Here is a 19,826-nt window from a genome sequence, read left to right on the forward strand (position 1 = left end):
AAACTGGGGCAGTGACTTGCCTTAGGTCACTTGGTTAGTAAATGGTGGGAGCTGGTGAGAAGCCTGGGGTGTTACTCTTTTCCAAGAAAAGCCATCTCTGCCCACCTTGGGTCACTTCCCCTGGCAAAATCTCTCTATGGCACTTTTCAAGAGAGCTGGTGAAAGGATTGCTCCCATGGTACTGGCTTCACTTCTAGGTTTCTATTTGACATTAGCTAGTTGACTCATGATGGAGGGGATTTAGTTGTTCAGAAAAAGTCAGGGCATCAACCTGGTAGACAAAGTACAGCTGTGGTGGTGGCAACATGCTGCAGGGCAGCCCAAGGGACAAGAATGGAGAGGGAGGGCCACAAGCCAATAGGGAATTGGGATGCTCACAGAGAAATAGAGATTGAAAGCTATGCCTGAAGGCCTATCACAAGGTCTTGGACTAGTCCAGAAAAGCTTGTAAAGATGCAAAGGGTACAATCAGGAGAGAAGTGAGGGTTAGTGGTTACTGAGATAACTTGGGCTTCTTATAAGGGCTAGAAGGCGTCCCTAGCTAGAATGGGCAGCTGGTCAAAGATACCGAGCTCATGGAATATAGGACCCAAGAAATGTTTTCAGGGATTGGGAAATTTAAAATTTTTTTTTTATCAGTGATTTGATTTTTAAATGAAAAATATTATCAGCTGAAGACATTCAATGATGTTCTCAATGCTGCTAAGAGGGATGGAAGACTCCCATACATCTTGGGGAAACTGAGCAGTGTGGTGTGGCCAAGGTTGGACTCTTACTACAGGAAAAGGCGGGAAATCCTGAATTTAACTATTGCCCTTGCTTGATATTCACCAGCTGGGTGAACACTGGGAAGTTATTGCAGTCTCCTCAGCTGAAAATAGGAATAGTACCTACTTCCCAGAGTTGTCACAGTCTTCAAGAAAGAAAATATGTGAACTTCTTTGCATATTTTAAAGCACAACATGTCAGCTTTCATGACTGTTCCAAGCCAAGGAACCTACGCTTTACTTGGATGGCATCAAACATTTTGTCCCAAATGAAAGCAACTATTTAAATCTCTTGTAGGAATGTAATGAGCTGCAAAAATACTTTGTAGGACAATGAATACCACACAAATTTACTTTCTAAATCACCCCGTGGTAAGGTGAACAGCTTCAAATTTTGGCAGAGCACCAGTGACCTATTGGATGATCTAACAGTTATGTTTCAGCATCTCTGCCATAGACAAAGTATGCTATCTGAGCTTTGTTAAGTCGGGGCCTAAAGTGCACAGTAGAGAACAAAAAAAAACTACTAAGGAGCAAAGAAAAAATGGATAGCTCTGAATATGAGTATTACTTACTATACAGGCTTCCTTAAAATGGAAATTCATTGCTTTATATTGAATCCTCTCCTATGTTCTATTGTCCTTGGCAATGTATTTTTTCTTTACTTATTTTGGATTGAAGCTAAAAATTAATCAAGGCACATTCCATTTCCTTCTTTTTTAGTTTTTGCAAGGCAATGGGGTTAAGTGACCTGCTGAAGGTCACACAGCTAGGTAATTACAATTTAACTTTTCAGTGAGCTAAGAACTCTGGGTAGAAGCTAAAACCTTGGTCAGATTCTTAATAAGGAATAACAACATTAAAAATCAACATCTGGTCTCAGCATTATTTGACCAGAAATTTTAAAATCCCCCCCATAGAAACCTCCGATGTGGTCTCTATACTTAATGAAGTGAGACTAATGGCAGTTCGTGCGCAAATGGTCTAAAAAAAATTGAAGTATTATTTTACACACACACACACACACACACTCACCTCATAACTAGAAATTCCTCTAAGAATCTCATGGTGTTTTTCAGTTTAATGGGCACCCACAAGTTCTAGTTATTCAGCACCAAAACAAGTTAGTCAGTAATCTTCTAAAAATGTGACTTACAGGAGGAAAAAAGGGGATGGAAATATTAGGTGAGACCCTTCTTGTTCAGGGAGGCCCAAACAGATCAAAGAATGCAAGGGTCACAATAGCTATTGAGGATCAAAAGAGAGACATGAATAAGGCTAAGAATCAGGAAACCTACACTAAATTGCCAGTGACAGCAACTGGAATGCTCAGTCTCCCACATGGCACCAATCCACCCAATCTGAGTCCTTCCATGAAAGAACTGCTAGCTCTGCCCCTCCCTTCTTCCTTCCTGTTGTGCACAATATCCCTTATAGCATAAAACAGGAAATGAAAGGAAAATAGTGATACCTCTTATCCAAAGTAGGTCATTAAAAGTTGAGGTTCAGGCCTTAAGTGAGAGAATGTAACTGTAAAGTGCTTTTTCAAACTTCTCTTAATTGCTAACTTTGTAGGTAGCTAGGTGACACAGTGGACAGAAGATTGTTCACTGAATTCAAATCCAACCTCAGAGCCTGTGTGACCCTGGGCAAGTCACTTATCCTTTCTGCCTTGGGTTCATCTATAGAATGGGTATAATTAAGGCATCTTCCTCCCAGGATGATGGAGGAAAAAATGAGATCCTATCTGTCAAGCCATTAACAAATCTTATGTTCTACACAAATGAAGATGAAGACAGAAAAAAGGGAGAATGAAGTGGCGGAAGTAGGAGTGAGGTAATTCTCTGAAACCAATGCCAAAGATGATACAAGAGGGAGACCCTTCTTTTGTATGGTTATTTTATTTTATAGTTAAGTCCATATATTATATAAAACATAACAGGAAAATGAACAAGTCTATAAAATCCACGGAGGGGTTTGGACGACAAACCACAAGAGCTCTCTTGCTCTCTTTTGCTTGCGCTCTCTCTCTGCCGGTGTCGTCTGCAGACCTCCAGTGTATTCTTGGTCTCCAAAACTATGCAGGGTCAGAGGGAAGCCATGGCTAGTTTGGATGATGGTCAGACAGGCCTAAGCAGATCCTCAGTCTCTCCCTCAACGCCTGCTCCAACAAAGGTCTGACTGGTCACAATGCAAAGCTTTCCTCGAAGGCCTTGAAGGAAATTCTGGTGAAGGAGCAGCCCTGAGCCTTCCAGAGGAGGTCCAAGCTTGCTGCCTGGGGCCAGCGAGCCCCCTAAACACTGCTCTACTCTACACAAATGGTGGCAGGTGGTGTGAGCTACAACAGGGATGTCCAATCCAGAGGTAGGTTTCAAGGCCAATGGCAGAAAAACAGGTCAAAGAATCCTTTCAGAGTCAGCATCATCATCCCATTGATGTGGTACCCCGTGTGCTTCCAATTCAACAGAAGACTGACAGTTCCAAACCTGATGGAAAGAGAGCTGTCTCTGTCCTTCAGAACAGTGAGGACTGTTGGGATGTCAAGTCTCTTGGCAAAGAAAGCATGCCAGCTCCCCGGATTTAATTCCACTGACTGCCATGATCCATGGCAAATGGAAGGTCAAGAGTGGGTCTGCTGTTCCCCAGGACAAGAGAAACAATGTTTTACAAGGAAAGGGGTCTAGCTGTTCACACAATCCTAAATGGAGAACGTCCTTCTTGGTCTAGATAAGAGGTGAGGAGGAGCACAAACAGAGGCTGATCAAACCATTTCAGGATGAAAGGGGGCAAGGAAACACCTCGGAAGAAAGGCAGGGAAAGAGAAATCCTTCTAGGTCTTTGGAACCAAAGGCAAAGGCAAAGACCCTAGGTATGCCCCTAGCCCATACCTAGGAGGAAGTCTGCCTCCCATCTCTCAGGAAAGACATTTTAAACACAGAAAAGTATTTGCAAATACAATAGTTAACACAGCAAATTGAAACCCAGTCTTGAATGTTCTGACGTCTTGAGTTCTTGAAATATAGACAAGAAACTCACTGTTCACTATTTCTGTGCACTATTGGGCAAAGATAAAAAGGAAGAGACTTAAAGATTTGCTTTATTTTCTACTGGGGACGGGGAGGATCAATAGAACTGTTATCCAATTTGCTCTCCACTGTATACACACACCCACACGCTCGTACATCCACACACAACGCGCGCACACACATAAAAACCCTCAAAGCTGCACCAATACTTCGTATTTTGACCAAAAGAGTAGATCCTGGGAGAAGTGCAAAATGCAAAATCAACTGACAGAAAAATGCTGAACAAACAGCATCATTAATATACAAAATATTTATATTACTGAACTATTAACAGGGCGACATTCTCTGCCACTGCACAGCTCTGGAGCTGCCCGCTCCTTCCTCCGACCTAGTCCATGCCAGCCGCCAAGAATCAGACTCTAGTTTGCTTCGTTCTTCGATGCTTCGTCAAAATTTTCTACAAGATCTGAAGAAAAGCAGAGGGAAAGAATCATCAAGGCAGCGGCCAGAGGTTCTTCTCCTCTGTCTTCCACTGCCATGATGGCCACGGGGTGGTGTGAGTCTGGGCCTCGCCCTCCCCACCTGCCCTGGGACCAACGAGGGGCAGTCCTCAAGCCAGGCTAACTCCCCTACAAGTAGGTCAGCTACGGCCATGGCCAATGGGGGCAGCTGGCCCAATACCAAAGGCTGTTCTGGCTTAGAAATTGTAGCAAAGAGAAATTTGGGGCTTTGGAGAATTGTTGGAATGAAGTTTTCTAGGATAAGACATCCAAGAAAATTTCCTTTTTCCTATTAAAGCTCAATGGCTGCGTTTTTTTGGTGTGGAGGTGGACAGACTGATATCCCCTCCATGGTCTTCATGAATCAGCAAGGCTGATAAGAAATTTTATTGTCTAGTAGACCACTTCAAGGCCTTTGAAGACAACCAATCTATCCTTGACTAGACTTAGCAGTTTCTCCTGAGTTGGACCTGAGGGAAGCCCACCTGAGGGAGGGAGGAGAGGTAAGTAATGCATCCCCAGGGCATGGAGGGAGGCAATCCTCAGCAGGCACTAGCCCATCTGTCCAGGAGTCAAACCCACCCACATCAAAGGCAAAGAAATGGGGACCCACCTGGCACATCATCATCTTCCTCGTCGATGTCTTCAGGCTTGGGGGTTTTGCTATCCAACACTGAAAAGAATTTTAAAAACATTAAAGTCGAGTATAAGTAAGTGTTTAATCCCTCCTCCTTGATTCCTGAAGATTTGGGGTTGAACAACATTAAGACAGCTTTCACACTAAAACCAGAGTTCACACATTGCCTGTTTCTTCATCTGTCATTAGATAAACCTGTGGGTCGCTTCCAGCTCCAGGTCGATGACTTAAAACTGCTGACAGCTTTATGACAGACCCAAATTTAATCAATCATATGAGGTTAGAGGGCAAGGACTTCCTGTCACAACACAATCAATCAACCAGACCATAACCCAACCCACCCACCCAGGACCCGGGCTGGCATTACAAATTGAGAACACAATGCTAGAACTTTGAGGGCCAGAAGAGACCTAAGGATCATCCCTCCACAGCTTAAAGTCACCCAATTTACTCTTTGGGAATGTGACTCTCAGTCAATAAAGATGATTTGCTCTATGCATGCTCTATCATCACCAATCTTTCCCAACTAAATGAGACCGTCCCCCCCCCCCCCCACCGGGGGTTGGGGAGTGCACAGGCAAAGCTTGTTGAGAGGGAAAAGGCTCTGAATTCAGATACCTACCTTGCCGTGGGAACTGTTCAGCTAACTTCCTAAGACTCGTTAAGCTGTCAGCACCAAGCTGGCTTAATATTCCAGGGAGCATTTCTGTGATTGGCTTTGCTTCTGCATGGCCAGTGATTGCAAAGGTGTTGGCAGAGAGGGAAGCCTGGACTTTGGGGTTGTTGAAGTGAATAACCGTCCCATCATCTTTAATCATGTTCACCTGTTGGAACATAAGATAGACAGAAGGTTCACACAAGCGTCTTACCACCCTTTCTAAAAGTAATTTGTCCAAACAGCACACACAGGTCGCAGATTCCTGGAGTTCCAACTCTCCAGAATCAAGGAGGGCATCTGTTCTTGGAAATGAATCCACACTGCTTACCCAATAGGGGAAGAGGCCAGTGAGCTGCAGGCTGACCACCAGTCCTGTCCTTGTTTCTGAGAGAAATGCTTCACCAACTCTTGGGCGGGCACCTCCAACAGAACTCATTAGAAATCTTCCTGAGCCAGCTATGGTCATGGGCACCCCTAGCTTCCTGCTATCTCTACATCTGATCTCTAGTCCCTTCTCACCACCCCCAGTTTCCTCTCCAGCCTTCTTCCCCCCTCTCCATCTTCCATTCCCTGGTTTCCTGCAAACCCCATCCTATGGCAAGTTCTAGAAGTCTTTCCCAATTTCCTTGGTCTATTGCTTTTCCCTCAAAATAATTTGAGCCTGATTTTGTTCATCCTTATATGGATCTATAAAATCTAAGTATAACAGGGCAGTCTTTGGATGATTTAATTCATTTTTGTAATTTGTCTTTGTAATCTAATGCCTGGCTTACTGGCTAGCAAATATCAAAATGTCTGAGGCTATATCTGAACTCAGATCTTCCTGACTCCAGAACCAGTGTTCTATCCACTGCCCCCATCTCACAACAGGCTCTTAATCAAGGGTGATTAGGGAAGGAGAGGACAGCCATCCTTCAGGTCCTTCAAAATGGACAGACCATGTGCTCACCCCATCAACAGAGCCACTAAATCACCAAATCTTTCTCATACCTGAGAGTCCGGCCCCTTCAATCCTCTAATTTCACAGGAATCCATTTATTGAGTTGGAAGATCCATCTCCTCAAAACCCCTTAATTTTAGATGCTAAGAAAACTGAGGCCAAGAGAGGGTCTCTGAAGCCTTACAATTCTAGAGGATATTTATTAGCTTTTCCTCCAAGTTTTGTAGCACCTGCCAAAAATTATTCATAGTTGTAACTCTGCTGTGCCAGCACCACCCACTCCCCACTGAAGTCCCGTCCCACACCCAACAGAATGCCAAACAATTTTGAGTTAGAAGGTACCATAATGGTCATCAAGTCCCACTCTCATTTTCCAGATGGAAAAACAACAGAAGCAGAAGTTAAATGACTTGCCCAAGGTCACCCAGAAGCATTCAAAACCAGGTCTTCTAGATTCCAAAGTGCCAAAGGAGACACATTCTGCTCTAAGTATAACTACTCTTCCTCATGCCACCATCTCAAGGACAAGCCTCCCTCATATCCTCTCCCCACATTCCAATATATCTTCCTGACGCCAAGCAGACTGAAGAACACATTCATAAATTAACAGTTTGATCCCGAAGGCAAACACAGTAATTAAAATTACATCTGTTGACTCCATCGGGGAAATCCCATCTCTATAGCCCTTGCCCCACCTGTCACCCCATGACCTTCTTCAGTCTGCCTTCCTTCTGTCATTCTTTTTTTTTTTAGGTTTTTTGCAAGGCAAATTGGGTTAAGTGGCTTACCCAAGGCCACACAGCTAGGTAATTATTAAGTGTCTGAGACCAGATTTGAACCCAGGTACTCCTGACTCCAAGGCCAGTGCTTTATCCACTATGCCACCTAGCCGCCCCCATTCTTTTTGAAGAATGAGGCGACCCAACCATCCAGCCCCAGGTGCCACACCCTGAATCATTCATGCTTCACTTTAGCATTCCAACTGTTTGCCCACAAGCAGGATTTCTCAAACTCTGAGTTCATTATCTGGGACAATTAGATGCTAGCTGGAAGCCTCACTACCCGGGAACCCCCTTCCCCTCTTTCCCAGCCATCCCCATTCCCATTTCTCATCTTGACCCATGCCAGTATTTGTGGTGAAGGAGCATATCACCCACTTACATGTTATTCACTACTCAGAGTTGAAGGAAAGATCTTCCAGAGCTCTTCCCCAATAGGCCCTGCCCCTACTGACCCTGGGAACCCCTATCAGTTATTTCCATGGCTCACTGATGTTTCAGAAGGGGGCTGCAATGGGGAGGAGGTGGTGCTGGCACAGCTGAGCCACAATTGTAAGTTTTTCCATGAAGAAAAAAATGGTGTCACATCAGAAGCCCATGTGCACTAGCAGCATTTGCAACCCAGCATGCCAAGTACTCCCCGTGATCCCCTTAAGTACTTCAAGGCAGAAATGCCAGTCCTCCCACAAGGATGAGCCCACAAGCCCTCCAAAACTCAGCAGATGGTCTAGGATAAAGTCAACCAGGGAGGAGCTCAGCAAGGCGGCCTTGGGACAGTAGACCCAGGGTCCCATGGCAGGCAAGGTCAGCCACAATTCATTACCTTGGTTCCTTAAGACCCTGGGGTATTTGCTACACCAAGGTGAGAGAGACATACAGGAGGCCTTCAGGAAGGACACTCATGATGCATTATGGGCTAAACTGGAATTTTGGTTGGCCCAGGAATCTCTATTGGTTTATATATATATTGTTTCTGGGGAAAATGTACTCCAAGTGACTTTTAATGCAACAAACAATAGCTCAGAAGGTATGGTGTGCAGAGCACAGCACTAGGGGGATGAAGCAGACAAGAAAGCCCAGAGGCTATTGCCCCATGAAGCTTATAGTTTGTGAGAGAACAAGGTAGATGGTTCACACAAGAACACAGGCTCTGGGAACACTTCCAGAATCCCTATCTCTGGGATGCGTTTAGTCCAGGGACATAGCACGGGAAGCTATGAACATGGACCCTGGAATCCAGGGCTGAAGTCCCCAAAGCTCTCTGCCTCCCTGACATCCTCTAACCCCTCCAGCTTCTGCTGCCCATGGAAGAAGACAGAGTCTGTCTGGAAAGAAATGTGTTCCTATCAGGTGATACAGACTATCAGGTGATAGAGAGAGAGAGAGAGAGAGAGAGAGAGAGAGAGAGAGAGAGAGAGAGAGAGAGAGAGAGAGAGATGCACCTGGAGTTGAAAAGACCTGACTTCAAATCCTGCCTCAGAAACTTACTAGTAGATTTGATTCTGGGCAAGCCATTTTACCTGCTTGCCTCACTTTCCTTCCTCAACAAGCTCTTTATAAATGTTTGCTCCCTTCCTTTCCTCAATTTACCACAAGATATGAAGATTAAAAAAGGCAGACCTACTGATAAGGAGTAACTCAGAAAACCTGGCAGTCAATGACATTCTAGATGGTAAACAAACTTTCAAGAGCCTCAGGGGACTTTTCTTCTCAATTCCTTAAAAAGACCTCGGGCTGAGAATAAGGGCCAGGGCGGAGGGCAGGAGGGCCTCAAAAGGCAGCACAGCCTTGGGAACAAGTGGGATTCCTCCCCTGCCACCACCACCAACATTCCTAGGGTTCACACCATCTACATGACAGAGCTGCGTCTAGAAAACACACTAAAGTCCTTTGTTTCATACTGAACGGAAGGATTCTTCTATTCCCAAGTTTTTGCCAGTTTCTTTAATTAACACTGGCAAAAATGAAGGAAATGCCTGGTCTCTTAATGCCCAGTCACCCACAGCTCCAGGAAGAACCAATTCCAAACAGAAAGAACAAGTCTGATGAGTGGGGGCAGATGCAGATGTCACGACAGCCTACAGGGGCCCAGGGGCTTTGCTTAGAGGCCCACAATGCCACTATGATGCTCCTTAAGGTCTCCAAGAAGCCACTGGGGTCGCAATCCACACCAAGGGAAAGACAGGTCATTTTCTCTAGGGCCTAGGAGGGCATGGATATGGCAAGGAAAGGCAGACGAAAGCAGACCCCACAAGGGGACATTTTCTTTCAAGTTTGTATGGACATCAATGACTACAGAAAAACATGCAGAGTAGTAAACCAAGCCTGCAGTTTAAGGTCAAAGAGTCAGTCAACACAAGACCAACTGGGCAAATGAATATAAGGATCCTCCATAGTAATCTCTTATGATATGTTTGTGTATGTGCACAGGTAAGCAAGCATGTTCATTCTAGGGTCTTGTGGGGGGGCTCAAGAAAACCCTGCCCAATATCACGTCAAGCTGAGAAGCGGGGAGAAGGTCTAGAAATAGATTCTGGGGGAAAGGGAGAGGGAATAATTTGTTATTTGGTTAAATCTTCCATTATTTATATCCCTGCCTTAATATTTTTATTTAGTGCTTGAGTTATCTACAGTTGTATTATTTTCCCCAACGATAGTTTGAGAGTCTTAGCAGAGTAAAATTAAATCCACATCTGAGGCCAGCTCTCAAAAATCTGTTAGGACCACGTGGAACCACAACCAATGTCAGGTATATGAAAAATGACTAGCCACAACAGTGGAAAAGACCAAAGACTGGGCTAAAAAATGTTTTTTTTTCCCATTTAAAATGTCAAAACAGCATTTTACAATGAAGCTTAGTGACCTTACCTCTTCGATACCAGCAATATTATTCACAGCCAATTTTTTGAGAGAACTCTGAAGTTTCTTGTCGTCTGCTGTGGCTGTTCTATGAACTACCTTCTTCTTTCTGCGAGCTGTGCCCTAAAAGAGTCAGACAATGGGAGAAGTCAACAGACTGATGGCTCTAGTCCCATCACCCACATTCATATCACCTTCACTGGTGACTCTCATGGTCAGGGAAGGGACTCAGGAATCTACAGGTAAAAGGACAACAAACAGTGGGAGATCGGTTACACATCACCTTAGGCAACTGTCAAATGGGACCATTTCAAGAGCTGGTTCACAAGCACCTGTGCCTCACAAGCAACACCCCTTCTGTGTGTGCCCAGAATGGGTTCTGGGGGTGCTTTTGTCCACATTTCCTCATAGTAGTCTAGGCTTTAAAGTTAAATGGTATCTTTGACATTTTCTTCTCCCTCACTCCAAATCCTGTCCCCTATCTTTTTAGTATCACCCCCTTGGGCAGGTCCTTATCCTAACCAATTTTTTTTTAATGGAGGCAATCGAGGTTAAGTGACTTTCCTAGGGTCATACAACTATTGACTGATTGGAGTCACATTTGAACTCAGGTCCTCCTGACTCCAGGATCAGTGCTCTTGAACATGTGAACCTTTAGGAAAGTTAATAGTGATGATAAAGGGTCAGTGTGGCTCCATCAAGAATTGATCATGGGGCAGCTAGGTAGCGCAGTGGATAGAGCACCGGCCCCGGAGTCAGGAGGACCTGAGTTCAAATCTGACCTCAGACACTTAATAATTGCCTAGCTGAGTGACCTTGGGCAAATCACTTAACCCCACTGCCTTTCAAAAAAAGAAAAAAAAGAATTGGTCATGGTCATGCAATGATCCAAGAGATGAAGGCCTTTATGATGAAAGGTGCTGTCTGATAAATAGAAGCAAGTGTAGAATAATTTTACATCTATATCTCTCTATATACATGCCTATTTGTGTCTAATGGTGACTGGTTAAGGCAGGGTGGGAGGGAGGGAAGAAAAAGATATATGATAACTTGTACATAGTAGATTTGCAATTTTATAATCAATCATCTTTTTATTAGAATATGCTATGGAAATGCTTGCTTTATTCCATAAACTAAAACTTAATTTTAAAAAACATTGCAAGCAATATCTGCTCCCACTTCAGTGCTATCTTGAACTAAAGAAACTAGAGGCAAGAGGATGCCACTTGTGTTGACCAAGCAGGAAGATGTCATGGTCTTGTTCTTCCTGGGCCAGCTGAGGGGTGAGGTGGGGGGTAGGCAGGGCAGCTGCCAGCACCTGGGTCAGAGGCAGCTACTTGAACATAGGGACAAGTTCATACTTGGCTTCTGTCAGGTCTGGGCCAGGCCCAGGAGGCTCTTAAAAAATGCTCACTGCCCAAAGTATTAGACCTTAAGCTTGTTTAAGTCTTTCCATCCTTTTCAGACAGGTCTCTGGCTTCTCAAAGAGAGGACAAGAATCCTCAGGACTTTTCTCTTGATCACCTGGCATTACTATGTGAACATCAATCACCGGAGGACATTTTAATCTGAGATTCCTGGCATCTTCCCAGCTCCCACTTGTCCCCTCTCCTTTCATTATTATTGTTGGTAGTAGTAGTAACAGTACTCCTCAACCATTCTAATCTGTCCAGTTCTGATTTCTCCTCCACATCCTCATCTGCTGGGAGGTAGAATCAAACCTGAGGCTCCTAGGCCTGCCATGCTCTCTGTCTTTTCATACCCCACTTCTTTCTGCAGGAGTCTCCCCCTGAGAGCTACTGGCACCATTCCTCTGATCTTCCCTTCCTCCCACTTAAAGGGACACAATTGTTTACCTGTTTTCTCCCTGGTAAGAGGATCAGCTCCCTGAAGGCAGTGCAACCCACTGTGATAAGCAATTAATAAGAGCTGGCTGGCTGTAAGCAAGGGGCTCACCATGACTACAGAACATTCACTTAACTGTCCATCAGGCTGGATTGTTTCTTTCTTTGTAACTTGTCACCCCAGGACCTAACCCATTCATTCCCTGGAGTCTGGTAGGCACTTAATAAAGGCCAAGAGACTAATTAGTTGTGATATCTGGATTTGTCCCTATTCTAATCTTGACTCGAGCCACTTTGCAGGTGTATGAACTGGCCCAATTGCTTGTCTCTGTAAAACAAAGGTGTGGGCTAAACAATCCCTAAGGACCCTCCTAGCACAAAGTCCACGATTCTCTCATTGGTGCCTACTCTGTGCCAAGCTCCAAGGACATCAATGAAAAGACCCTACTCTCATTACACTCCACTTGGCTGCAGACAGAGGAGTCAATACCACCACTCCATGAAGGAGTCTGGAACAACATTGTCAGAGCTGCTGCTTAGGCTACATCCTGAAGAAGACCAGGGCCTCCTAAAGGTACAGGTGACAGCAAGCCAAGTATGGGGGACAAGCAGTGCAAAAGCCCAGATAGGAGAGTAGTTTAGGGAAGAAACAGCAAGGGAACCAGTAGTAAAGGGACAATTTGTGAAGAGCTTCTAAATGCCAAACAGGAATTTCTATTTAACCCATTTGTTTATTTCTCGTTTCCCAGCTTTGCTTTGAACAGGTGACCGCTTGATATGAGATGTCATTCTCACAGTGAAGTGCTATTGAGAGAGGGGTCCCTTGGCCCAGAGGCATGGAGGTTCTGGCCCTGGGACAGCAGTGGGAATCTCAGCAAGAGGCTCTGTGACAAGTCAAACAAAGCCCTTGGAGAGGGGCCTCCTTGGCAGTGTGGGCTCACTGGGTCAATGGGGACAACTAATGGGGCTCAGAGTCCCTCAACTACCCATGGCTGCCCAGGATAGAATTCACACTTGTTTCTTCCTGGAATATGGAATCATCTCCAACCTTTATAGTAGTCTTAGGTGCATAAAAAAAGAACACGATAGAGTTCACACTCACCTTGCCTCCTATCCGGACCTGAGCCTGAAGCTTGGCTAATTTTTCTTGATTCATGCTGCTGGTGGATCTAAAAAAAGAAATAAGACAGTTTCAAGTCTTTGGCAAGTCTTAGAGCTCTAGTGAATTAGGAAACCTGCCCTGCCCCACCAGTTGCTGGACCTGCCCACTCTGTCCCCTCATTCCTGTAGACTGAGTAGTGCAGCCTCTAGTCCCCCCATCTTACTGGGGCAGAGGCAAGACCCAGCAGATGTTGGTTCCAGCAGGTCCTACACCAAGCTGCTCATGTTTTGAGAATGAGGCATAAGGTCCTAATAACAAGTTGGTAAAGTGGAGAGGCTTCAGAGAATGAGTCCAGGAAGCTGCCCACTAGGTGACAAACTCTGTGGCTGTGGCTACTCACAAAGCCCTATTAGGAAAGACAAAGTCAGAGGATGGAGTGGTCATAAGGGGACCTGTCCATTGTAGATAGTAAAGACCGGAGATTAAAATGATCCTGAAAAGGTGTTCCAGATATAGAAAAATACCAGGATGGTTGTGAAAGTCACCAATTCTGTGGCACTTTCAGAGAAACATTATTCCCTTCATTGGCTTCAATAATGATGATATAAATCTTCATAACCAGTTGGGATTGGTGTCTTAAGTATCTTTTGGACAGAGCAGGCATCTATTGTAAAATGCGCCAATAAAGAACAATCTCAAAAACAGACCAAACTTTCAAATGATTTCCTCCTTCTTAGACAGACCATCCATGTAAACATAAAAAGCCACCTGGGCTTTTTTTCAGATGCAATGAATGGCTGGATCTCCAAGTATTGAAAGAAGTGAACACAAAATAATGAGGTCTTTGTCCAAGATGAGATAATGAAGTGAATATCAAGGAGAGGAAGAGGCCAGAAAGCCAGAACTCCAGCAGTCACAAAGTTCCCTCACTGCCTCCTCCTCAGGCTCATTATTTTCTGGTGTGCAGAGCACTTTCTCACACAACCTCTTCCTTGATACTAATCTCCACTCTATAGGCAGACTGGAAGAACACATTGTCTCTACAAAAGTATGGGTCATTCTCTAGCCAGTCTCGGTCTTTTGTTTTTTTAACCTTATTTTAAGGGACAAAGGGAGAAGGTAGCCAATCAGCTAAACCCGGGATGGGGCGCCACAGACCTCACCACAAAGGTATGAAACCTCAAATTCCTTCAGTTTGGGGGGGCACTCCTCCTTTCTCACATGATCTTGGAGTGACTCATCTCCATTGCCTCACAGAGCATCAAGACCAGCACTGGCTCTGTCTTGGGTCCCTGCTGCCTACAATTAACTGTGATAAACACTGGAAATAAAGAGCTAAAAATGAAATTGCTTTTGTCCCCTGTCCCACCACCAGTTTATATTCTATCAAGGAAGATTCAGCATGTGCACTGAGGTACAATCAAAATACATACAAGATGATGGCAGTGGCACAAGAAAGGCTGGAAAGGGGCTAGGAGGAGACAAATGAGAGATTCTGGAAGGCAGAACTGAGGGCTCTGTCAGGGTCCAAGAACTGAGACAGACTCATGTCCTATGTGAAGAACAGGTAGGAGGCTAAGCGGGGGAAAGGGGGCATCATGTCAGAGGGGTGGGATGGGTCTGTTTTAAGTGCCATGATCAGCCTTGGCCTTCATCAAAATCAGTGGTAGAGTGTAGGACAGATTGGAGTGGGGAGAGTTGAGATCAGTGAGGAGCATAAAAGAGAGAAGAATGAGAGAGGTACATCTGCGGCAGTGATGAAAAGCAAAGTATCTGGGAGGCTACTGAGTTTGTCAGCCTGGGAGGATGGGGGGCTGCTGGAAGAAAAGAAATTTGGAAACAGGTAGATTTAAAAGGAAAATCCCAAAGTGTTTTGGACAAGTTGCGCTGAGAGGCCAATGGATATGGTGATATGGGATCTGAGCTCAGAAGAGACCAGGGATGGATCCTGAAATTGTGGAGACATGTCCAAAGAAATTTATCAAACCCCAAGGAGCTGACAAGGTCACAAGTGAGAAGGGGTGTAGGAAAATCTGAGATCCAGGACACAGTTAAGGGGAATGACCTGGATGATGAACCAGCAAAGGAGGCAGAGAAGGAACCAAGGGAACCAAGATTGGATTGTCATCTTGTCACTAATATTTGTCCTTCATTTTAGATGAAGACCATGACATCAGGGAGGTGTTGAGATTTGAATGAGGGGGTGCTGTGCTAAGTCCCCAGCCTAACTTTCTCTGCCAGAGCCATTTGGGTCCAGTGGCCAGATGAATCAGGAGATGGTCCTGGATGCAAGGCAATCAAGATGAAGTGATTTGCCCAAGGTCACACAACTAGTCATACTGACTCCATGGCCAGAGCTCTATCCACTGTGCCACCTGGCTGCCTCTCTTGTTACTAAGTATTGATGAATCTATGCTCATGTGCCCTAACTATCAATGAGGAAGCCCAAGGAAGAGGACATCTCAATATCTGGTGGCCAAGAGGATTCTGGCAGCTTGAAGACAGTCTTTCAATTGAATAATGAGTTGAGAAGCTAGACTGCAATGGGGTGAGGAGTAAGGCATAATAAGGGGAGGCTCCAAATGCAGACAACTTTTTCTAGGAGCATGGCTAGGCAAGGGAGACAGATATAGGTCAGTAACTGGTGGGAATCATAGGGTGTGACGATGATATGGAAAGGCCAGGGGAGACTTGGGTGCATTTGTAGGCAGCAAAGAAGGACCCAGTAAGGAGAAAGAGTTTAAAAGAGAGAAAAAAAAGGGGTAAAAGTGGGGGGGGGGCAATCTAGGAGAGGGAATGTATTCAAGGGTACATTCTGAGGTTTGATGAGAAGCATCACCTCTTCATTAATAACAAATAAAAAATGAAAGATGTCTGGGATGCAGAGAAGAAACTGACAGACAAGCCCTATTTGTTCAATAAAGCCTGGTTTTCCTTAGCTGGGAGGGTAAGTGGTGGTGGTGTGGGAGGCTTGAGAAGAGAGGTCTGAAACAGCCTCTGGGGGTTTCAGGATAAAGAAGGCAGAAGGTGTCAAAGGATGTCCTGGCTGTGGCGAGGGCTCAGTTGAGAACAGTCAGTAAGAACTTGCTTTGGCCAGGAAGTGCTGGGGATACAAAGGAAATACAGAAAATCCCAGAATCTAAGGAGTGTACATAACAGGGGAGACAACATGGAAATATCTAGCCCCATGTGATATGGATATTGAGTAAACAGAAAGGAAAACCATGGGCAGATGGGGAGGGAGGGAGAGGGCCTGAACTCCACAAAAAGACTTGCAGAAGGGAAGATTTAAGTGGATTTCTGAAGGAGGCCTTGGATGCTGGCAGGAGAGCTGCCAGGAGGGGAGGGGGCAGAGTCAGGGCAAAAGTGGGAGCCAGAGACAAGCTGTTGTCCTAGTAGCCCCAGGGGGCTCAGTGGGTGATTGGCTTCAGCTCCATTCTGCAGAATGTGAGGAGGTGGATGGAGTGGAGGTGGATGAAGGGAATAAACCAGGCATTTAAGAAAATATTTATTAAGTGAATATTTCTCAATTCTAAAAATGTTGTCTAAGTTCACAAGATATCGGTACATTGTCTTTTACCTAAAAGTAAAAAATGCAACTGTTTAAATGTCACTAATCCTTTCCATAGTGGGCGCAGTCCTAGAACAAGGACAAAGGAGGGTCCTCATTAATGCTAAATGGCATTTGACTTCAAGCTTGAGACTAGATCTCCAAGTACTTCACAGCCTCAGCCAGGTAAGGTGGAAATGACGCCAGATTTGCAAGTGTTCCAGTACGGGCTCCACTACTTAACCCGGGTGACCTTAGCTTAGTCACCTCCACACCCTCAGCTGAAGTCCAGGCAGGCCATCCTTCTTCTACCTGAGCCCAGACTGGGACAGGCTGCCACAGAATACAGAGGCCCCATTGCTTATGGAGGAAGGAGCCTGGCCAGACAACAAAGAAGGGTGCTAATCCCAGCCCTGCCTCTACCCTGGCTACCCTTGCCTGAAGGCCTTCAGGGGCTCCCTAGGTACAGGACACACCTAGGAGGCTCCACAGCCTGGTCTCATCTGCCCCTACTGTGGTCAACACCCCCCCCAGTGAATTCTAGGCTCTTCAAGTGGGTCCCATGTGTTCCTGTGACTCTCACTTCTACCCCACATCCAAAGTGCTTAGATGGCCCCAGGGCCACCCCTATACCAAGACTTCAGGACTAGTATAAGGATACCCCCCCTTTCCTGCCCCCAAGGGATCTCTTGGGGCTCTTCACTTTGTGTTCCCGGATCATCTCTATCAGAGTTCAAGCTCCATGGGAGCAGGACTGGGCATGGTACCACTAGGAAGCAGGAGGTGCCCACTGTTTGCTGAAATGAGCAGAACCTTTCTACACAGAGAAATGTCTCTACAGCAAATGGGGGACGGGGTGCCTCTAACAGCGATTAAAGAAGCTAAGGACCCTGAACCGGGCGGCCTGGGCAAGAGGCCCCCAGCAGCTGGCCCATCAGAACCAGTCACCACTGGGTTCTGGCTCCAGTCTGGGAGGCTTTGGGAGATGGGGCCTCAGCTTCTTCATCTACAAACTGGGACCAGAGGCTTGCCTTGCGCACCTCCCGGGGAGCCAAGGGGAGGACGGGTGGTGACAAATGCCCGCTCCCCACAAAACAAGGGGGGCCAAGGATCCAAGTTTTCCATCCCACGGAGCTTCCAAGAAGAGATCGTGCCCACCTTCCACCAGGAAGCACAGGCGGGAAGGGGCCGGGGGAGAAATGGGAAGGAATGTGGGTGACTGGGGAACAAAGGGGGGCATCCAGGCTCAGGATGTTACAGTGAGAACCAGGGGCTTCTGGGAGGGCGCCCCGCGTGGACGGGGCAGCTCCCCAAGGTCACGGGGGGGGGGGGGGGGCGGCAGCCTCCCGGCCGCTTAGGATCAGCCCAGCCCCCCAGCCCTTCCCGGGCCCGGGCCCAGGCCCGGGCCTTCACCCCCCCCAGGCCCCTTTGTCAGGAAACGCCCGGGTCTGAGGTGCTGCAGGAGCCGCCAGGGGCCCGGCCGGGCGCCCCGGGGCAGTGCTGGGGGGCCCCGGGGTTCAGGACCGGCCACAAGCTGCGGGGCTCGACTCGGCCCCCCTCCAGAACCTGGGGGCCCCGGCGACCCCCGGAGCCGGCCTGGCGGGAGGGGGGCGTGGGCCCGGCTGTCCCGGGGGACCCGCCCGCCCACGCTCGATCTCCCCAAGTCTGTCCCGGGGCCCCCGCCCCCACTTTACAGACGGGGAGGCCGAGGCCGGGCACGGGGGGGCTCCGAGGCCCCTGAGGCAGCCTGGGGCTCCGGGGGCCCCCAGCCGCCCTGACACGAGTGCGGCCCCGAGGCTCGCGGCGGCAGAGGAGGAGCCCGAGGCTCCGAGAGGACCCGGGGCGGCCCCGCCCCGGGCTCCCCTCCCCCTAACGGCCGGGCCCCCCCGCCCCGCCCGGGCCCCCCGGGGCCGCCGCGCGCTCCGGGGCTCGGTCGCCAGGGGGGCCCGGGCCCGGGCTCCGGCCGCAGCCGCTTTACCTGGCGCCGAGGCGGGGGCTTCTCCGACGGCAACACGCGGCGGCGGCAAGATGGCGGCCGCGGCGGAGGCAGAGAAAGGAGGCGGCGGCCGCGGGAGCGCGGACACGTGACGCCGCCCGGCCCCCCTCCCGGCCCCCCGAGCAGCCAATGGCCGCACGCGCCCGCCGGATGGGGGCGGTCCGGCCCTCGCGGCCAATCGCGAGGCCGCGGCTCCGGAGGCGCGCCGTGCATCCTGGGACACGTAGTCTCTCGGCGGAGTACGCCGTGTCCCTCGCTGGGGCGTCTGGGAGCGAGCGAGGTTTTGTCTGGCATCCCGGACCATGGGGGGGGAGGGGCTTCGTCACGGGACCGGGGAGCGGGGGCTCCGGCGCCCCCGGGGGTCGTGGGGGGCGGGGAGAGGGAGGAAGGCGGAGTGCGGGGTCCGGAGGAGGCGGGGCCACCTTTACATAGATTCAAGAACGTTCGGGAGTGGCCTCCCTCGGGCCCCGGCCTCGGGCCCCGCCACCCTTGTCCGGCCTGTGCGGGCCTGGGCCTGCCCTGGGCCTGTCCTCGGGCAGCGCGCGCTCCGGGACCGGCTTCTGCCTGCTGGAGCGCGGACAGCGGGGACGTGCCACGGCGCTCCTCTCCGCAGACGGGACTTGTAACGTAGGCTTCGTCATTCTAATTACACAACCTTCAGGAGCTTTTCAAAAGTTAAAAAATATTGGGGACGGCTAAGGTGGCGCAGTGGATAAAGCACCGGCCCTGGAGCCAGGAGGACCTGAGTTCAAGTGCGGGCTCAGGCACTTCATAATGACCCAGCTGTGTGGCCTTGGGCAAGCCGCTTAACCCCATTGCCTTCTTTGCAAAAAAAAAAATCCTCAGAACTGAATTGTCTCCACAACTCCAGTTCATTAGAACCCCTTCCTCTTCTGAGTCGTACTTGGCCATAGAGTCTGAGTAGTTTCTATCTGCAGGTAGAACTCTGGATGTCATTTTCTTTGATGTGATTGCTGACCCCACAAAATCACTCATTAAGAAAATACTTATTTCTAAAGAATGGGGAAAACAGACAGGAGAATCTGATCACCCACTCATTTCTAACAAGTGATCTATAACAAAAATAGCCCAGCTCATTCCCCCAAATCCAAAATACGAGTCAATTCAACTCAACAGACATACAGAAGAGGAAACCAATGTTCAGAAA

The 19,826-nt window shown here is 47.9% G+C and overlaps 1 protein-coding gene across 1 annotated transcript; it reads right to left on the reverse strand.

The window, feature by feature from the left end:
• Nucleotides 1-3,846: 3,846 nt before the first annotated feature.
• BTF3L4 (basic transcription factor 3 like 4) lies at nucleotides 3,847-18,783 on the reverse strand. Its single transcript, XM_074221450.1, has 6 exons — nucleotides 18,641-18,783; nucleotides 13,113-13,179; nucleotides 10,176-10,289; nucleotides 5,553-5,754; nucleotides 4,907-4,966; nucleotides 3,847-4,259 (listed from the first exon to the last, which is right to left on the reverse strand). The coding sequence occupies exons 2-6, from the start codon at nucleotides 13,164-13,166 to the stop codon at nucleotides 4,213-4,215; spliced, it is 477 nt and encodes a 158-aa protein (XP_074077551.1). The 5' UTR covers nucleotides 13,167-13,179; nucleotides 18,641-18,783; the 3' UTR covers nucleotides 3,847-4,212.
• Between the last annotated feature and the right edge of the window lie 1,043 nt (nucleotides 18,784-19,826).

The sequence above is a fragment of the Macrotis lagotis genome, chromosome 2 (genome assembly GCF_037893015.1).
Source record: "Macrotis lagotis isolate mMagLag1 chromosome 2, bilby.v1.9.chrom.fasta, whole genome shotgun sequence".
Classification (NCBI taxonomy): domain Eukaryota; kingdom Metazoa; phylum Chordata; class Mammalia; order Peramelemorphia; family Peramelidae; genus Macrotis; species Macrotis lagotis.